This window comes from Eumetopias jubatus, unplaced genomic scaffold, assembly GCF_037043125.1.
Source record: "Eumetopias jubatus isolate StellerSeaLion01/CBP00866 unplaced genomic scaffold, mEumJub1_p1.0 scaffold_10, whole genome shotgun sequence".
In the NCBI taxonomy this organism is placed as follows: Eukaryota; Metazoa; Chordata; class Mammalia; order Carnivora; family Otariidae; genus Eumetopias; species Eumetopias jubatus.
Window position 1 is genome coordinate 96,406,813 of NW_028274816.1, and position 14,138 is coordinate 96,420,950.

A 14,138-nucleotide genomic window follows, 5' to 3' on the forward strand; every position below is an offset into this window, starting at 1 on the left:
ATTAAAACACACATGTAATTAACCAAGCATACCTCTTATTACTGCTTCCCTGTCTCACCTCTGTGATATCAGTCATGTAACTGACTTTGTTATCGAATGTACTTATCTTTTAATAAAGTTCCCTATTTAAGTTGAAGCTTAAATTGGGATAGGCAAATGGGATAGGAACCTCAGGCAATCCAGTTCATTTCTGCAAGGAAACTGAACTTTTCTTGCTAACTCTTCCAATGTGTGGTAAATGAAGAACATCACCTGACAGCCATCTTATATTTGGTTAATTATATTTTCAGTAATCAACAATATCTTAAACTGCAAGAAAAAGGGGAGATTTCTAAGCAAAGAAATTTTATTCAAGTCCAACCACATAAAATTTATCCTGTTTTTAGATATCAGAGGGAATAAATATTTCAGTAAAATGTTACTAAAGCTATTTTACTGATTTTTATTTAATGACCCAAGAATCAAAGTAGACTTTGACTCAATTATCTGAAGAAGCCTAAAAACAATAAATATAAAAATGCCTTACGCCTTGTGGAACTAAAGAATAAAGAAATACTATTGTTTTCATGAAAATTATAAACACTGTAAAAATCTTCATTCAAAATAGACGGAAGAGTCCAGAAATTCCATTTTCCCTTCTCTCCTTCTGTTTTCTTTTGAATTGTCAAATGATAATCAAACCTCCCCACTGTGTAGCTCAGTGCCAGACATATAGTAAGCAGTTAATGTATCCTTCTTTTGGAATGACTTAATTTCTTGCCCCTAATGACTCATAACCCACCATTACCAGTCAACTTAATGATACCAGCTATATATTGATAATGTTAAAAGAAACCTAAGAAAGTGGCCCAGGCTTACATATTTTCACATGTAAGTATCATTCAACATATTAAAATTTCTTCTCTGACAAAGCTTAAAAGGACAAAAGCTCATTCAATAATTAAGACACAGTTTCACACCTAATCACTTGATCTGAATGGGTAATACATACTGTGAGATCATATTAAAGTCAGTACAATCCACAACTTATGAATTATAGTTAATATCCCAAGAAGTTGGAGGAATGTACAATGGGAGAGGAAAATACCTAAATCAGCTTTTAGAAATAGATGTGAAATACACAGATTAGGATTAAAAACAGAAAACATGACTGATGTACCTTTGCTGAACTATGAAGCTCTATTATCCTAAAATTACAATATCTCCATCTGTTAATCTGACATGAACAAGCTGATAAATGAAATCAGAACAACAGTGTATTCTGGCAAAACTAGAAGTTTCCTGAAAGCCTAGAAAAATATGTCCACAACAGATGGATCACTTAGAAAATAAATACATCAATCTGTCAAATGGAGTACTATTCTAATTCCCTAAATTAAAATCAGTAGGAGTTCCACTTTCCAAGAGTCTGTGACATTAGGAAGGCCAAAAAGGAAAAACCTAAAGATGCACATAAACATATCTGATATGACCTAAAGTGTCATACTGTTAGGTTTCCTGTTAAATATACTAAATTTAGGTAAAGTCCTTACCAGTTAACTTCTTCACAGGTTGGAGCCGAACACTGATAGACTGATGTGTGAGTAAGGGGGAGGATGGAAGAGAGCGAGACATGCCCTCCATAATCCGAATGTGCTGCATACCTTCACTCACTGGAAGTGGTGGAACGGCGTAGTCAGGCTCAAAAACACAGTCGCTTTCTGTGGAGATGCCACCTGTTAGGACAGAACAAAAGAGCTGATAAGAAAAGATTCTTCCTTCTCCATTAAAATTTACCTTTTAAGATAATTCAGAACATCATATACCCATGCTGATTTTCATGGTGAAAAGCCAAATAAGATATTTTCAACACCTACATTCATGTCTATACTTACTGGATGGACACTTAACAGCAGGTTTAGCACTAGGAAATTAAACATGGATAAAATGAGGTTCCTCCTTATAAGGGGCTCACTAGCTCATGAATGATTCAGTCCCATAAAGAAATAATTATGGTACAATGCAGTAAGTGTTACAATTGGAGCACTGGTCTTCAGTTTTTTTCCCTGATAAGAAACATAAAAGAAGATATTCACCTGCCTGATAATCCAATACATGCAATTGCTAGTAGGATCACTCTAACTCTCTCTCTTACCCCCTTCTCCAAGAAAGTATGTGCGAATACAAGTAGGTAAGACTGACATTATTATATGGTAATTTTTTTTTGGTAAGATTTTATTTATTTGTCAGAGAGAGAGAGAGCACAAGCAGGGGAAGCAGCAGGCAGAGGGAGAAGCAGGCTCCCTGCTGAGCAAGGAGCCTGATGTGAGACTCGATCCCAAGGACCCTGGGATCATGACCCCAGCTGAAGGCAGACGCCCAACCGACTGAGTCACCCAGGTGCCCTATATGGTGATCTTTTAATCTGCTTTGATATTTAAAAAGATTAAGTTATATGCTATGTATTTCCACCTATATACTGTTGACTTCTATTTCCAATAATGGCAGATTATGCACTTCAGACCAACTTTTCCCTAAGAAAAACTAGAACTGTACATATGTTTTAAAAATTTCCTGAAGGCACGGAAGAGTTAATAGCATGAGGAAGGATTACATAAAGAAAAAAAAAAAAAAGACTGAAGCCTGGCATTTGGGGCTACTTTTTACTCAGTGGCATCTGAGAGGCTAAGAAGCTACTGACAGTTTTAAAGAGCTGGAAGGACAAATATTGAAATGCAGAGAAAAACCAAGATACAGAGTGGAAGCTGGTAAAACTCCAACACTTTTGTTTGGAAGCCCAAAGGGCTACACTCTAGGAGTAAGTATGAACCAAAGCTAGTCTGGCCTTTTACAGGAATAAAGCTCGGCTCCAAATGTCTACCACAAAATTCAATTAAGGCAATCTTGGATTGCTAATGCCTGCCAAAAACTAACACAAATCTTCTTAGAAGGAGACAATACTGGCATAGGTCTCAAATTACTTCCACAATTTTTCATACACAGTATCTGGCCCTTAATTGACAAAAACAAAGAGGTAAAACAATATCAAAAAAGTAAATCAGAAAGACCATTCAAAAGAGATAGTCTCACAAGGATACAGATTGTGGAGCAAAGAGGCACAGAATTTAAAGTAGTATACTTAATTAACATCAGAAAGATTAATAATTTGAAATAAATTTAACCAAGGAGGTGAAAGACCCATACACTGAAAACTCTAAGACACTGATGAAAGAAACTGAAGAATAAGTGGAAAGATATCCCAAGTTCAAGGACTAGAAGAATTAGTATTGTTAAAATGTCCATACAACCCAGTCATCTATAGGTTCAATGGAACCCCTATCAAGATTCCAATAGCATTTTTTAAAGAAGCAGAAAAAAGCAATTCTAAAATTTATATGAAATCACAAAAGACCCTAAGTAACCACAGAAATTCTGAGGGAGAGAAAAACAAACTAGGAGGCATCACACTTCCTAATTTCAAAGTATATTACAAAGCTATAATAATCAAAAGAACTTGGTGGTAGCGTAAAAAAAAAAACAAAAAACAAAAAACACACAGACGAACAGAACAGAACAGAAAGCCTAGAAATAAACCCATGCATATATGGTCAACTAATCTTTGACACAGGCACCAAGGATACACAACGGGGGAAATGACAGTCTCTTGAATAAACAGTGCTGGGAAAACTGAAAAGCCACATGCAAGAGAATGAAATTGGATCCCTATCTTATACTATATACAAAAATCAACTGAAAAATGGGTTAAAGACTTAAACATAGGACCTGATACCATAAAACTCCTAGACAAAAAGGAGAAAAACTCCTTGAAATTGGTCTTGGCAATGATTTTTTGGATTTGATACCAAAAGCAGAGGCAACAAAACCAGGTTAGTAGGTGAGACTACATCAAATGGAAAGGTTTCTGCAAGCAAAGGAAACTACTGACAAAATGAAAAAGCAACCTAGGGAATTGGAGAAAATATTTGCAAACCATACATCCTTAGGGGTTAATATCGAAAATACATAAGAAACTCATACTCAATAGCAAAAAACAAACAACCTAATTATAAAATGGGCAAAAGATGTGAATGAACATTTTTCCAAAGTAGACATACAAACAGCCAACAGTTACACAAAAAGATGTTTAACATCACTAACGTTCAGGAAAATGCAAATCAAAACCACTATGAGGTATCACCTCACACCTGTTAGGACAGCTATTCTCAAAAAGTCAAAAGATAACAAGTGTTGGCAATGATGTGGAGAAAAGGGATCCCTTCTGTTGGTGGCAATGTAAGCTGGTACAACCATTATGTAAAACAGCATGGAGGATCCTCAAAAAATTAAAAATAGAACTACCACATGACAGAACAATCCTACTTCTGAGTATATACCAAAAGGAAATAAAACTATCATCTCAAAGAGATATATGCACTCCTATGCTCACTGCAGCATTATTCACAGTAGCCATGATTTGGAAACAACCTCAGTGTCTGTCAAAAGATGAAGAAAATGTGATTTTACACACACACACACAGGTTATTTGTCCGTAAGAGAGAAAGAAATTCTGCCACTTATAACAACATGGATGAACCTGGAAAACATTATGCTAAGTCAACTAAGCCAGACACAGAAAGACAAATACTGCATAATCTCACTTAGATGTGGAATCTAAAAAATAAAAAACTCACAGTAAAGAGAGGTGAATGGTGGTTACCTGGGCTAAGAGGATGGGGGAAAAAGAGAGATGTTTTTCAATAATTAAGTTCTGGAGACCTAATGGACAGCATGATGACTATAGCTAATAATAATAATACATGGTACACTTGAAATTTCCTGAGTAGAACTCAAGTGTTCTCACACACGCACAAAAAGGGTAATTGTGTGAAGTAACAGATATTTAATTAGTGTTATGGTGGTAATCATTTCACAATGTATACATTTATCAAAATAACATGTTATATACCTTAAATATATACAATCTGTATTTCTCAATCATACCTCAATAAACCTGGGGGAAAAGAGTAGAAAATTTAAAAAAACAAGCACATGGTCTTACATGAAATGATGGTAATATGGTCTACACTGAGAAGTAAAATTAAAGCAAGTGTCTCACTTAAGGTTCCCAATTGTGTTATAGTTGTAATTTCATCATATGTAATTCTAACTCATTTAAAAAAAACTTACTGCAGTATATCATGTATTATAACATAACCAGTCTCTTATTAATGGCAATTTATGCAGCTCTTTCTATAGTATTTCTATAGATGATAAATATAGAATTACTGGGTCAAAGTGCTGAGAGTTTCCCCTGAGAAATACTGACTAAATTCTGTATTAAGTCTGTGTAGGGGAGCCTGGGTGTCTCAGTCAGTTGAATGGCCTACTCTTGTTTTGGCTCAGATCATGATCTCATGGGTCATGAGAGATCAAGCCCCATGTGGGGCTCCGTGCTCAGTGGGGAGTCTGCTTGAAGATCCTCTCCCTCTGCCCCTCCTCCCACTCGCTTTATATCTCTTGTGCTCTCTCTCAAATAATAAATCTTTAAAAAAAAAAAAAGTCTGTGTCATGTTGCCTGTAAAAAAAGGGGGGGGGTAGTATGCTTAATATTTGGAGAAAATAAAAATTTAAAATTCCAGCTAAGAATTAAAATTATGAAAATAAAAACTCAACAGGTGAATTGAAAAACAGATTAGACAGAGATGAAGAGATAATTAGTAAACTGGAAGGTAAAATGTTTGTGCATCAAAAGTCACCATATCAAGAGTGTGAATGGGAGTGCCTGGGTGGCTCAGAGGGTTAAGTGTCTGCCTTCGCCTCAGGTCATGATCTCAGGGTTCTGGAATCAAGTCCCACATCCTTGGGCTCCCTGCTTAGCAGGGAGTCAGCTTCCTCTGTTCCTCCTCCACCCCAACTTGTACACAAGCACGCTCTCTATTTCAAAAAAAAAAAAATGTGAAAAGACAACACCTAGAATGGCAGCACATATGTGCAAATCATTTATCTGAAGAGAGTCTAAAATCCAGACTATATAAAGAACTCCTACAACTCAAGAACAAAATGACAATGCAATTTAAAAATAAGCAAAAGACTTGAAGAGACATTTCTCCAAAGAAGATATACAAATGGACAAAAAGCACATGAAAACGTACTCAGTATCATTAAACATTATGGAACTATAAATCAGAGTCATAGGGAGATATCACTTTATACCCGGTAGGATAGCAATTAAAAAAAAAAAAAGACGACAAAAAAGTGTTACTGAGAATGTAGAGAAGTTAGTTAGAATCCTAATACATTGCTGGTGGGAATATAAGATGGTATAACTGCTGTGTAAAACAGTTGCTGTTCCTCAAAAAGTTAAATACAGAATAACCCAGCCATCTGACTTCTGTGTATATACCCAAAAGCAATGAAAACAAGTTTCAAGCAAAAACCTGAACATGAATGTTCAAAGCAGCATTACTCACTATATCCAAAAGTGGAAACAACTAAAATGTTATGAACTGGTAAATGGATAAACAAAATATGGCATATTTATATAATAAAATATTATTTAGCAATAAAGAGAAGCTAGCCTGATTCATGCTACAATACTGATAAACCTTGAAAACATTACATTTAAGTGAAAAAAACAGACACAAATGGTCACATGTATGATTCCATTTATATGAAATGTTCGGAATAGACAAATCTACAGAAAGAGTAGACTATGATTGCCAGGGACTACAAGGAGGGAGGAGTGAAGAGTGACTGCTTACTAGGTATAGGATTTCCTTTGGAGTGATGAATGCAGTAATGTTTGCACATTATAAATGTATTAAAAGCCACCAAATTGTATATTTTTAAATGGTGAGCTTTACCTCAATAAAAAAATTTTATGGAGATATTTACCACCTACTCACATATTTATTCAAACCAGCTGCCTAGTAAACCATTGCTAATTTCTTCCTGACACATCCCTTCACAACAAACACATTAGAAGTTTTACAGATTATCAGTATAAACAGATTTCAAATCAGCTATGCTCTTTCCATTTCTCCTACCATTATCATCGTCCAGATCACTATTATTTTCCCCCAAAGTTCTGTTGATAGAAATACAGAATTTCTTCCTCATCCTTAAGCTTAGAAATTTTACCAAGATTTGTCTTAACTTTTTTCTTCTCATTAGTCTCTGGGTCCTTTCTTTTATTATGTTGACTAATTCTTCTCTTCCAACTAATCTTTTTTCTCTCTCTGGAACTATGATCAGATGGATACAGTATCTGCTAGACATATTTTTCAAGTCTCTTTCTCTCATAATAGATTTCTAATCTTTGGGCATTCATGAACAGACTTGAGACTGAATTATATGGAATTACAGTATTTTACAGGTTTACACACAAAGAGTCATGCCATTAATGTAATTCCCTAGGAGGAATCCTTTTGTTGAGAAAAATCAGCATTAGATTTTTAAAAAGCAATATATCTAGAAGAATGCATGTGATTTAGTGAAGCATCCCTCTTCACTTGAAATGTTCCAATATTAAAACTTGGCTGATAATTTTAGAATCTAATTAATACTCCTTAAGGAATAATACTGCAATTAGTCCAGTCTGGATGTCCTAGTTTACTTTTCTGCTTAAAAATATTTTCCTCCATCTTCTTTGTCCTATAAATTGTGCTTGAACTCATTTTAGCTAAAGAGGAAAAAACTAAAAATATATGCTTCAAGTAAAGAAAAGTACTGGTGAGCATTTACAGAATTTGGCTATATTAGCCAGTTTTTCTTGGTTAAGTAGCAACCTCAAAATCTCAGTAGTCTACAACATTTACTTTTCTCATGAGTCTGCAGATTCACTGTGGGTCAGCTGAGCTAAGCTGGGCTATCAGGTTCAGAACTACTCCAGTGGGTCTTCAATATTGGGCCTAGCCACTGAAGAGGCAATGAATATGTGGGGCTGCTCTTCTCATGGTAGACCACAACAGTGCAGGAGGCCAAGTTAAACCAGAGGAGCATATTTAAGACCTCTGTTCACTGACATTCCACTTGGCCCATATCAGTGGGAACTACTGAAAAGTTGCATAGCAAAAGGAATGGATGTTTAATTTTGTAACAGAAAGGAAGTGAAACTGGGAATCCAATTTACCAAGCATGTAGGATGATATTTATTGGTATTCCAAATTACTCATCTTCATCTTCTACTTTTTTTTCTACCACTTTTCCTGCTTCAGTCAACCAAATAAAAGTTACTGAAATAATGTGATGAAAATATGGCAGAGTAAAATAAACTGCTAAAAAAATTCAGTTATGTTGGACACATGGTGATTAAATTTTCAAAAACTGGGCGCCTGAGTGGCTCAGTCGTTAAGTGTCTGTCTTTGGCTCAGGTCATGATCCTGGAATCCCAGGATCCAGTCCCATATAAGCTCCCTGCTCGGCAGGAAGCCTGCTTCTCCCTCTCCCACTCCCCCTGCTTGTGTTCCCTCTCTTGCTGTCTCTCTCTCTCTCTGTCAAATAAATAAATAAAATATTCAAAAAAATTTTTCAAAAACTGAACTAAGAAAGCACAAGGACATCAAGTAGATGGACACTAAAGAAGTGTTAGGAGTTAATTACAATTCAATGAAAATTTCAGTCATCACTAAGCTTTATATTTAATATAGATGATTATCAGATATTAAAGTTCAAGTTAATAAATTCTTGAGCCTAAAGCAATACTTATTCTACAGAATGGCCTTCTAATTTTTCACATTACATGAACAACCACAAATAAAACTTACAAATCAAAGCCTCCAGCATGATACTGCATTGAACTATACACATGATTCGTGAATTTTTCAGTTTACATATTATACTTTAATAAAAATTTATTTTTAAAAAGCATAGTGAAAAATAGCCCCTAAAGTCTCAAAGGGCTTTTACATATTTCAGAAACAAAGGGTGTTGGCCTAAATTACTCCAAACATCCTTATAACTCAAGGCTTATATCACTCTGTAACTTGGCAATATTCTCACAACAGATCCATACATTAGGCAGGAAACAGACATAGAGAAGTATAATAGCTCGTACAGGATCATGTTGTCAGACATCATGACTGCCTCTGTAGAAAATTCTAAAGAATCTACAAAAAGCTACTACAATAAAATAAGTGGGTTAGGCAAATTCAAAGATTAAAGAGTCAAAGTAAAAAAAATCAAGTGTCTTTGTACTTACTAGCAATAAGCACTTGGAAAATAAAAATTTTAAAAACTATACCATCAAAATAGCATCATTATGAACAATGAAATTAATCAGGAAAAAATCTGACAAAATAAATAAAATAGTACAATGTTTGTATGCTAAGAACTACAAAACACTGATAAAAAAATCAAAGATCTAAATGGAGAGATATAATGTGTTCATGGATCTGAAAATGTCCATCATTATGATGTCTATTCTCCTCAAAGTGCTCTATAGGTTTGAAGCAGTTCCAATGAAAATCCAGCAGGCAGTATTTTGGTGAAAATCAACAAGCTGATTTTTTAAAATTATTTATTTATTCATTTTTAAAGGTTTTAAGTAATCCTTACACCCAACATGGGGCTTGAACTCATAACCCCAAGATCAAGAGTCACATGCTCTGAGCCAGGCATGTGCCCCTGATTTTAAACTTTATATGTAAAAATTTTAAAAACAAAGACAAAACAATTTTGAGCAAGGAAAAGCAAACTTTGAAGTCTCACAGAACCTAATTTCAGAGTCAGAGTAATCCAGAGAGTATGTGGTAATGGCAAAAGAATGGACATGAAATCAATGGAACAGACTACAGAGTCCAGAAAAAGACTCACACAAATACAGTCAACTAATTTTTTTTCCTTTCCTTTTTTTTTTTTTCTTTTTTTAGAGAGGGAAAGGGAGAGGAGTAGAGGGAGAGGAAGAGAGAGACAGAATCCCAAGCAGGCTCCACGCCCAGCGTGGAGCCCAACACAGGGCTCAATCTCACAACCCAAGCCCAAATCAAGAGTTGGATGATTAACTGATTGAGCCATGCAGGCACCCCCTCGTCAACTAATTTTTGACAAAAGTGTATGGGCAATCCAATGTTTAAAGGACAATCTTTTCAACAAATAGCTTTGGAACAAATGGATATCCATACACAAAAAACAAACCTTTACCACATACAAAAATTATGTTGAAATGGATCACAGACCTTAATGTAAAACCTAAAACTATAAAACTCTAGAAGAAAACATAGGAGAAAATCTGGATGAACTTGTGTCAGGCAAAGATTTATTATTACAATGGACCCAAAAAAGATGAACTCTATAAGAAGAATTAAGTTGGAATTCATAAATATTTAACATGTCTACTCTTCAAAAAGACACTGGAACTGGAGGGTATTATGCTGAGCGAAATAAGTCAATCAGAGAAAGACATGTATCATATGATCTCATTGATATAAGGAATTCTTAATCTCAGGAAACAAACTGAGGGTTGCTGGAGTGGTGGGGGGTGGGAGGGATGGGGTGGCTGGGTGATGGACATTGGGGAGGGTATGTGCTATGGTGAGTGCTGTGAATTGTGTATGACTGTTGAATCACAGACCCGTACCTCTGAAACAAGTAATACATTATATGTTAAAAAAAAAAAAGAAGAAGAAGAAGAAGATAGCAGGAAGGGAAAAATGAAGGGGGGGAATCAGAGGAGGAGACAAACCACGAGAGACTATGGAATCTGAGAAACAAACTGAGGGTTCTAGAGGGGAGGGGGTTGGGGGGATGGGTTAGCCTGGTGATGGGTATTCTTTTTTTTTTTTAAAGATTTTACTTATTTATTTGACAGAGAAAGACACAGTGAGAGAGGGAACACAAGCTGGGGGAGTGGGAGAGGGAGAAGCAGGCTTCCCGCAGAGCAGGGAGCCCGATGCGGGGCTAGATCCCAGGACCCTGGGATCATGACCTGAGCCAAAGGCAGACACTTAATGACTGAGCCAGGTGCCCCTGGTGATGCAGATTAAAGAGGACATGTACTGCATGGAGCACTGGGTGTTATATGCAAACAATGAATCACGGAACACTACATCAAAAACTAATGATGGAATGTATGGTGATTAACATAACAATAAAAGACACTGTTACAAAATGAAAAAAAACCAGTACCAACTGAAAGAATACATTTGCAAAACACATATATGATAAAGGACTGGTATTTAGAATATAAGTAGAACTCTTAACTCAGTAACAAGAAACTACTCCAATTTAAAAAGTTGGCAAAAGATTTGAACAGACACTTCGTTAAGTAAGAGATATGGATGTCTGATAAACACATGAAAAAATACTCAACATCACTAATCATTAGGGAAATGCAAATTAGGAGATGTCACTATATACCTAGTGAAATGGCTAAAATTAAAAAACAAAATGCTGACAAACCAAGTACTGGGAAGAATGAACTAGAACTCTTATATACTAGTGTTGAGAACATAAAATGGTATACAATGCTGGGGAACACTCTGGTAGTTTAAATATAAACTTACCATACAACCTAGGAATCCAATACCTAGAAATCTACCTAAAAGAAATGAAGACACATTGACCCCACCCACACACCATCACCACAAACACACAAATAGCAGACTAATTCATAATCTCCAAAACCTGGAAACTACCCATATGTCCATCAACTGGTGAATGGATAAACAAATTGTAGGACACACATACAATGGAACATTATTCAGCAATAAAATAAACTACTCACATACCCAAAATGAAAAAAAAAATCTAAAAAGATAGATGAACCTCAAAAGCATTAAAGTATAAGAAGCCAGAGTTGAAAGACTACATACTTTATGGTTTCATTTATAGAATATTATGAAAACTACTATAGTAACAGGAAGCAGATCATTAGCTGACAAGGATTGGGGTAGCAGAAAGGGACTGACTACAAAAGGGTATGATGGAACTTTTTTTTTTGGAAGATTTTATTTATTTATTTGACAGAGAGAGACACAGCGAGAGAGGGAACACAAGCAGGGGGAGGGGGAGAGGGAGAAGCAGGCTTCCCGCGGAGCAGGGAGCCCGATGCGGGGCTCGATCCCAGGACCCTGGGATCATGACCTGCAGATGCTTAAGGACTGAGCCACCCAGGCGCCCCTGTGATGGAGCTTTTACATGATGATGGAAATGAGCTATATTTGATTTTAGTGATAGTTACATGGCCATATATGTTTGCAAAAACTCATGGTACTGTATATTTAAGAGGGGCAAATTTTAACTATATATAAATTGAACTTCAATAAACTGACTTTAAAAAACCCTACAGTACTTTGTGATAATATACTGACTGTATAGTTATGATTTGTAAACTTTTCTGATTGCATGCTTTATTTCACTAAAGTTTTTTTTTAAAGTATACTGAAAAAATAATAGCATAGGTGATAAACTAGCCCCTACAACAAGTGCAGATATGTGAAAGATTACATACTTAATAACAATGCATAATTGGTCAAAGGGCTTTCATATATTTTCTACAACAAAGGGATTTGCCCTAAACTACTCCTAATGACCTTTCAAGGCAAGATTTATATCACTCTGAGTCTGTAACATTCTCACAAGTTCATGTATTAATCAACAAGGAGGCAGAGGAAGTTTAGTAACTAATACAGGATCGTGTAGTCATTTAGTAGCAGAATACAGAACTCAAAATCCTTACCATAGTCTATAAGGCCTCCCACAATCTGGCTCCACCTACTTAATTCTCTGATGCCATCACTTTCCACTTTCCCCCTCAATACGCAATGCTTCAGTCACACTGGACTTCCAGTTCTTTGCTTTGGCCAAATTCATTCTCTACTTCAGGCCTTTGCCTGTTTTTTTCTGCCTAAAATGCTCACTTCCCAGTACCTCTGCAAAGCTGGCTTTCCTTCATCTGAAAAGGTCCCGGCTCAAATGTTCCCTCCTCAGGCCTACCAGGACTAACCTAGATTTATCATTTACTTGTTTCCCCACGTCTCATTCTCTATCACACAATCCTATTTTATTTCCTTGATAGCACTTATCATGACCTGAAATTACGTGGTTCTTTTATTTGTCTCACACCTCCTATTTGTCTCACTATGATGAAAGCATCATAACAGTAGAAATGTTCTTTGGCTTATTTATTGCTCCTGTCCCTTGGCCTGATTGAGACCAGGGTACTGGGGTTGCCCTTGGGTAGACAGGGGTGGCATAGTTGACTCAGGCTCCCAATCTTCTTTGGGGCCCAGCTCTGGCCCTTCCATCTGCCTGGATGCTCTGCCCTAAGGTCTCTTGTAAGTGTTTTCTTCTTACCATCCTGATCTTAGTATAGCAAGAACATCTCTCCATACAAAGGCTTTACTGCACTGGGTAGGATCTCCAGACACAGATGAAGAAAAGGAGTGATAGCAGATATCAGAGAGGGAATGCTTTCAGCTTTTCACTACAGTAGTCTGCATAAATGAGATGCAAATAGAAGGGAATCTTAATGAGATAGACTCTATGAATGTAATCTATGTGGAAAAGCCTTCAGAAGGAGCACTAATCTTATTTTGCAGGAGAAATCATGAAGGAGAAACAAATCACAAATGTAAGAATTCTAAGAAAGCCTTCAGTAACCATTATTTTCTTCAGAGACATGGGAGAATTAAAATGAAGTGTTCTTCAAATAATTTCAGAGCAGAAAAGCATCCGGTTGGTCTACAGTCATCCCCAAAATATACATGAGATTTCACATTGGAGACAAACTTTATTAATGTAAATAGTGTGGAAAATTCTTCAGAAACATCTCTATCTTGTGGTGCACAAGAGAATACATATTGGGCGGAAACTATGAACACAAAAACTACGAGAAAGCCTTCAGCAGGATCACTCACTTTACTTCTTACCAGAGCATCCACACTGGGGAGAAACTCTACAAACACAAATTACTGAGAAAAAGCCTTCAGTAGGAACAGTAAGCTCACAAGGCCTATGTGAATACACACAGAGGAGAAACACCATGACTATGATGAATTCAGAAAAGTCTTCTACAGAAACACACTTACCAAACACATGTAAGTACATCCTGGGAAGAAAGTCAATGAATGCAATGACTGTGAAGAAGTTTTTAGAAGACACTCATCCCACAGGAAAAATGTGAGCACAGACATTGAAGAGAAGCCTTATATATGTAATGA

At 36.2% G+C, this 14,138-nt stretch overlaps 1 protein-coding gene across 1 annotated transcript in view; it reads right to left on the reverse strand.

The window, feature by feature from the left end:
- TANC2 (tetratricopeptide repeat, ankyrin repeat and coiled-coil containing 2) overlaps positions 1 to 14,138 on the reverse strand; it is a 347,897-nt gene that overhangs the window by 213,972 nt on the left and 119,787 nt on the right. Inside the window, exon 4 of the mRNA XM_028087521.2 lies at positions 1,533 to 1,715. Coding sequence (XP_027943322.1) covers positions 1,533 to 1,715 — 183 coding nt within the window. The remainder of the gene's footprint in view (positions 1 to 1,532; positions 1,716 to 14,138) is intronic.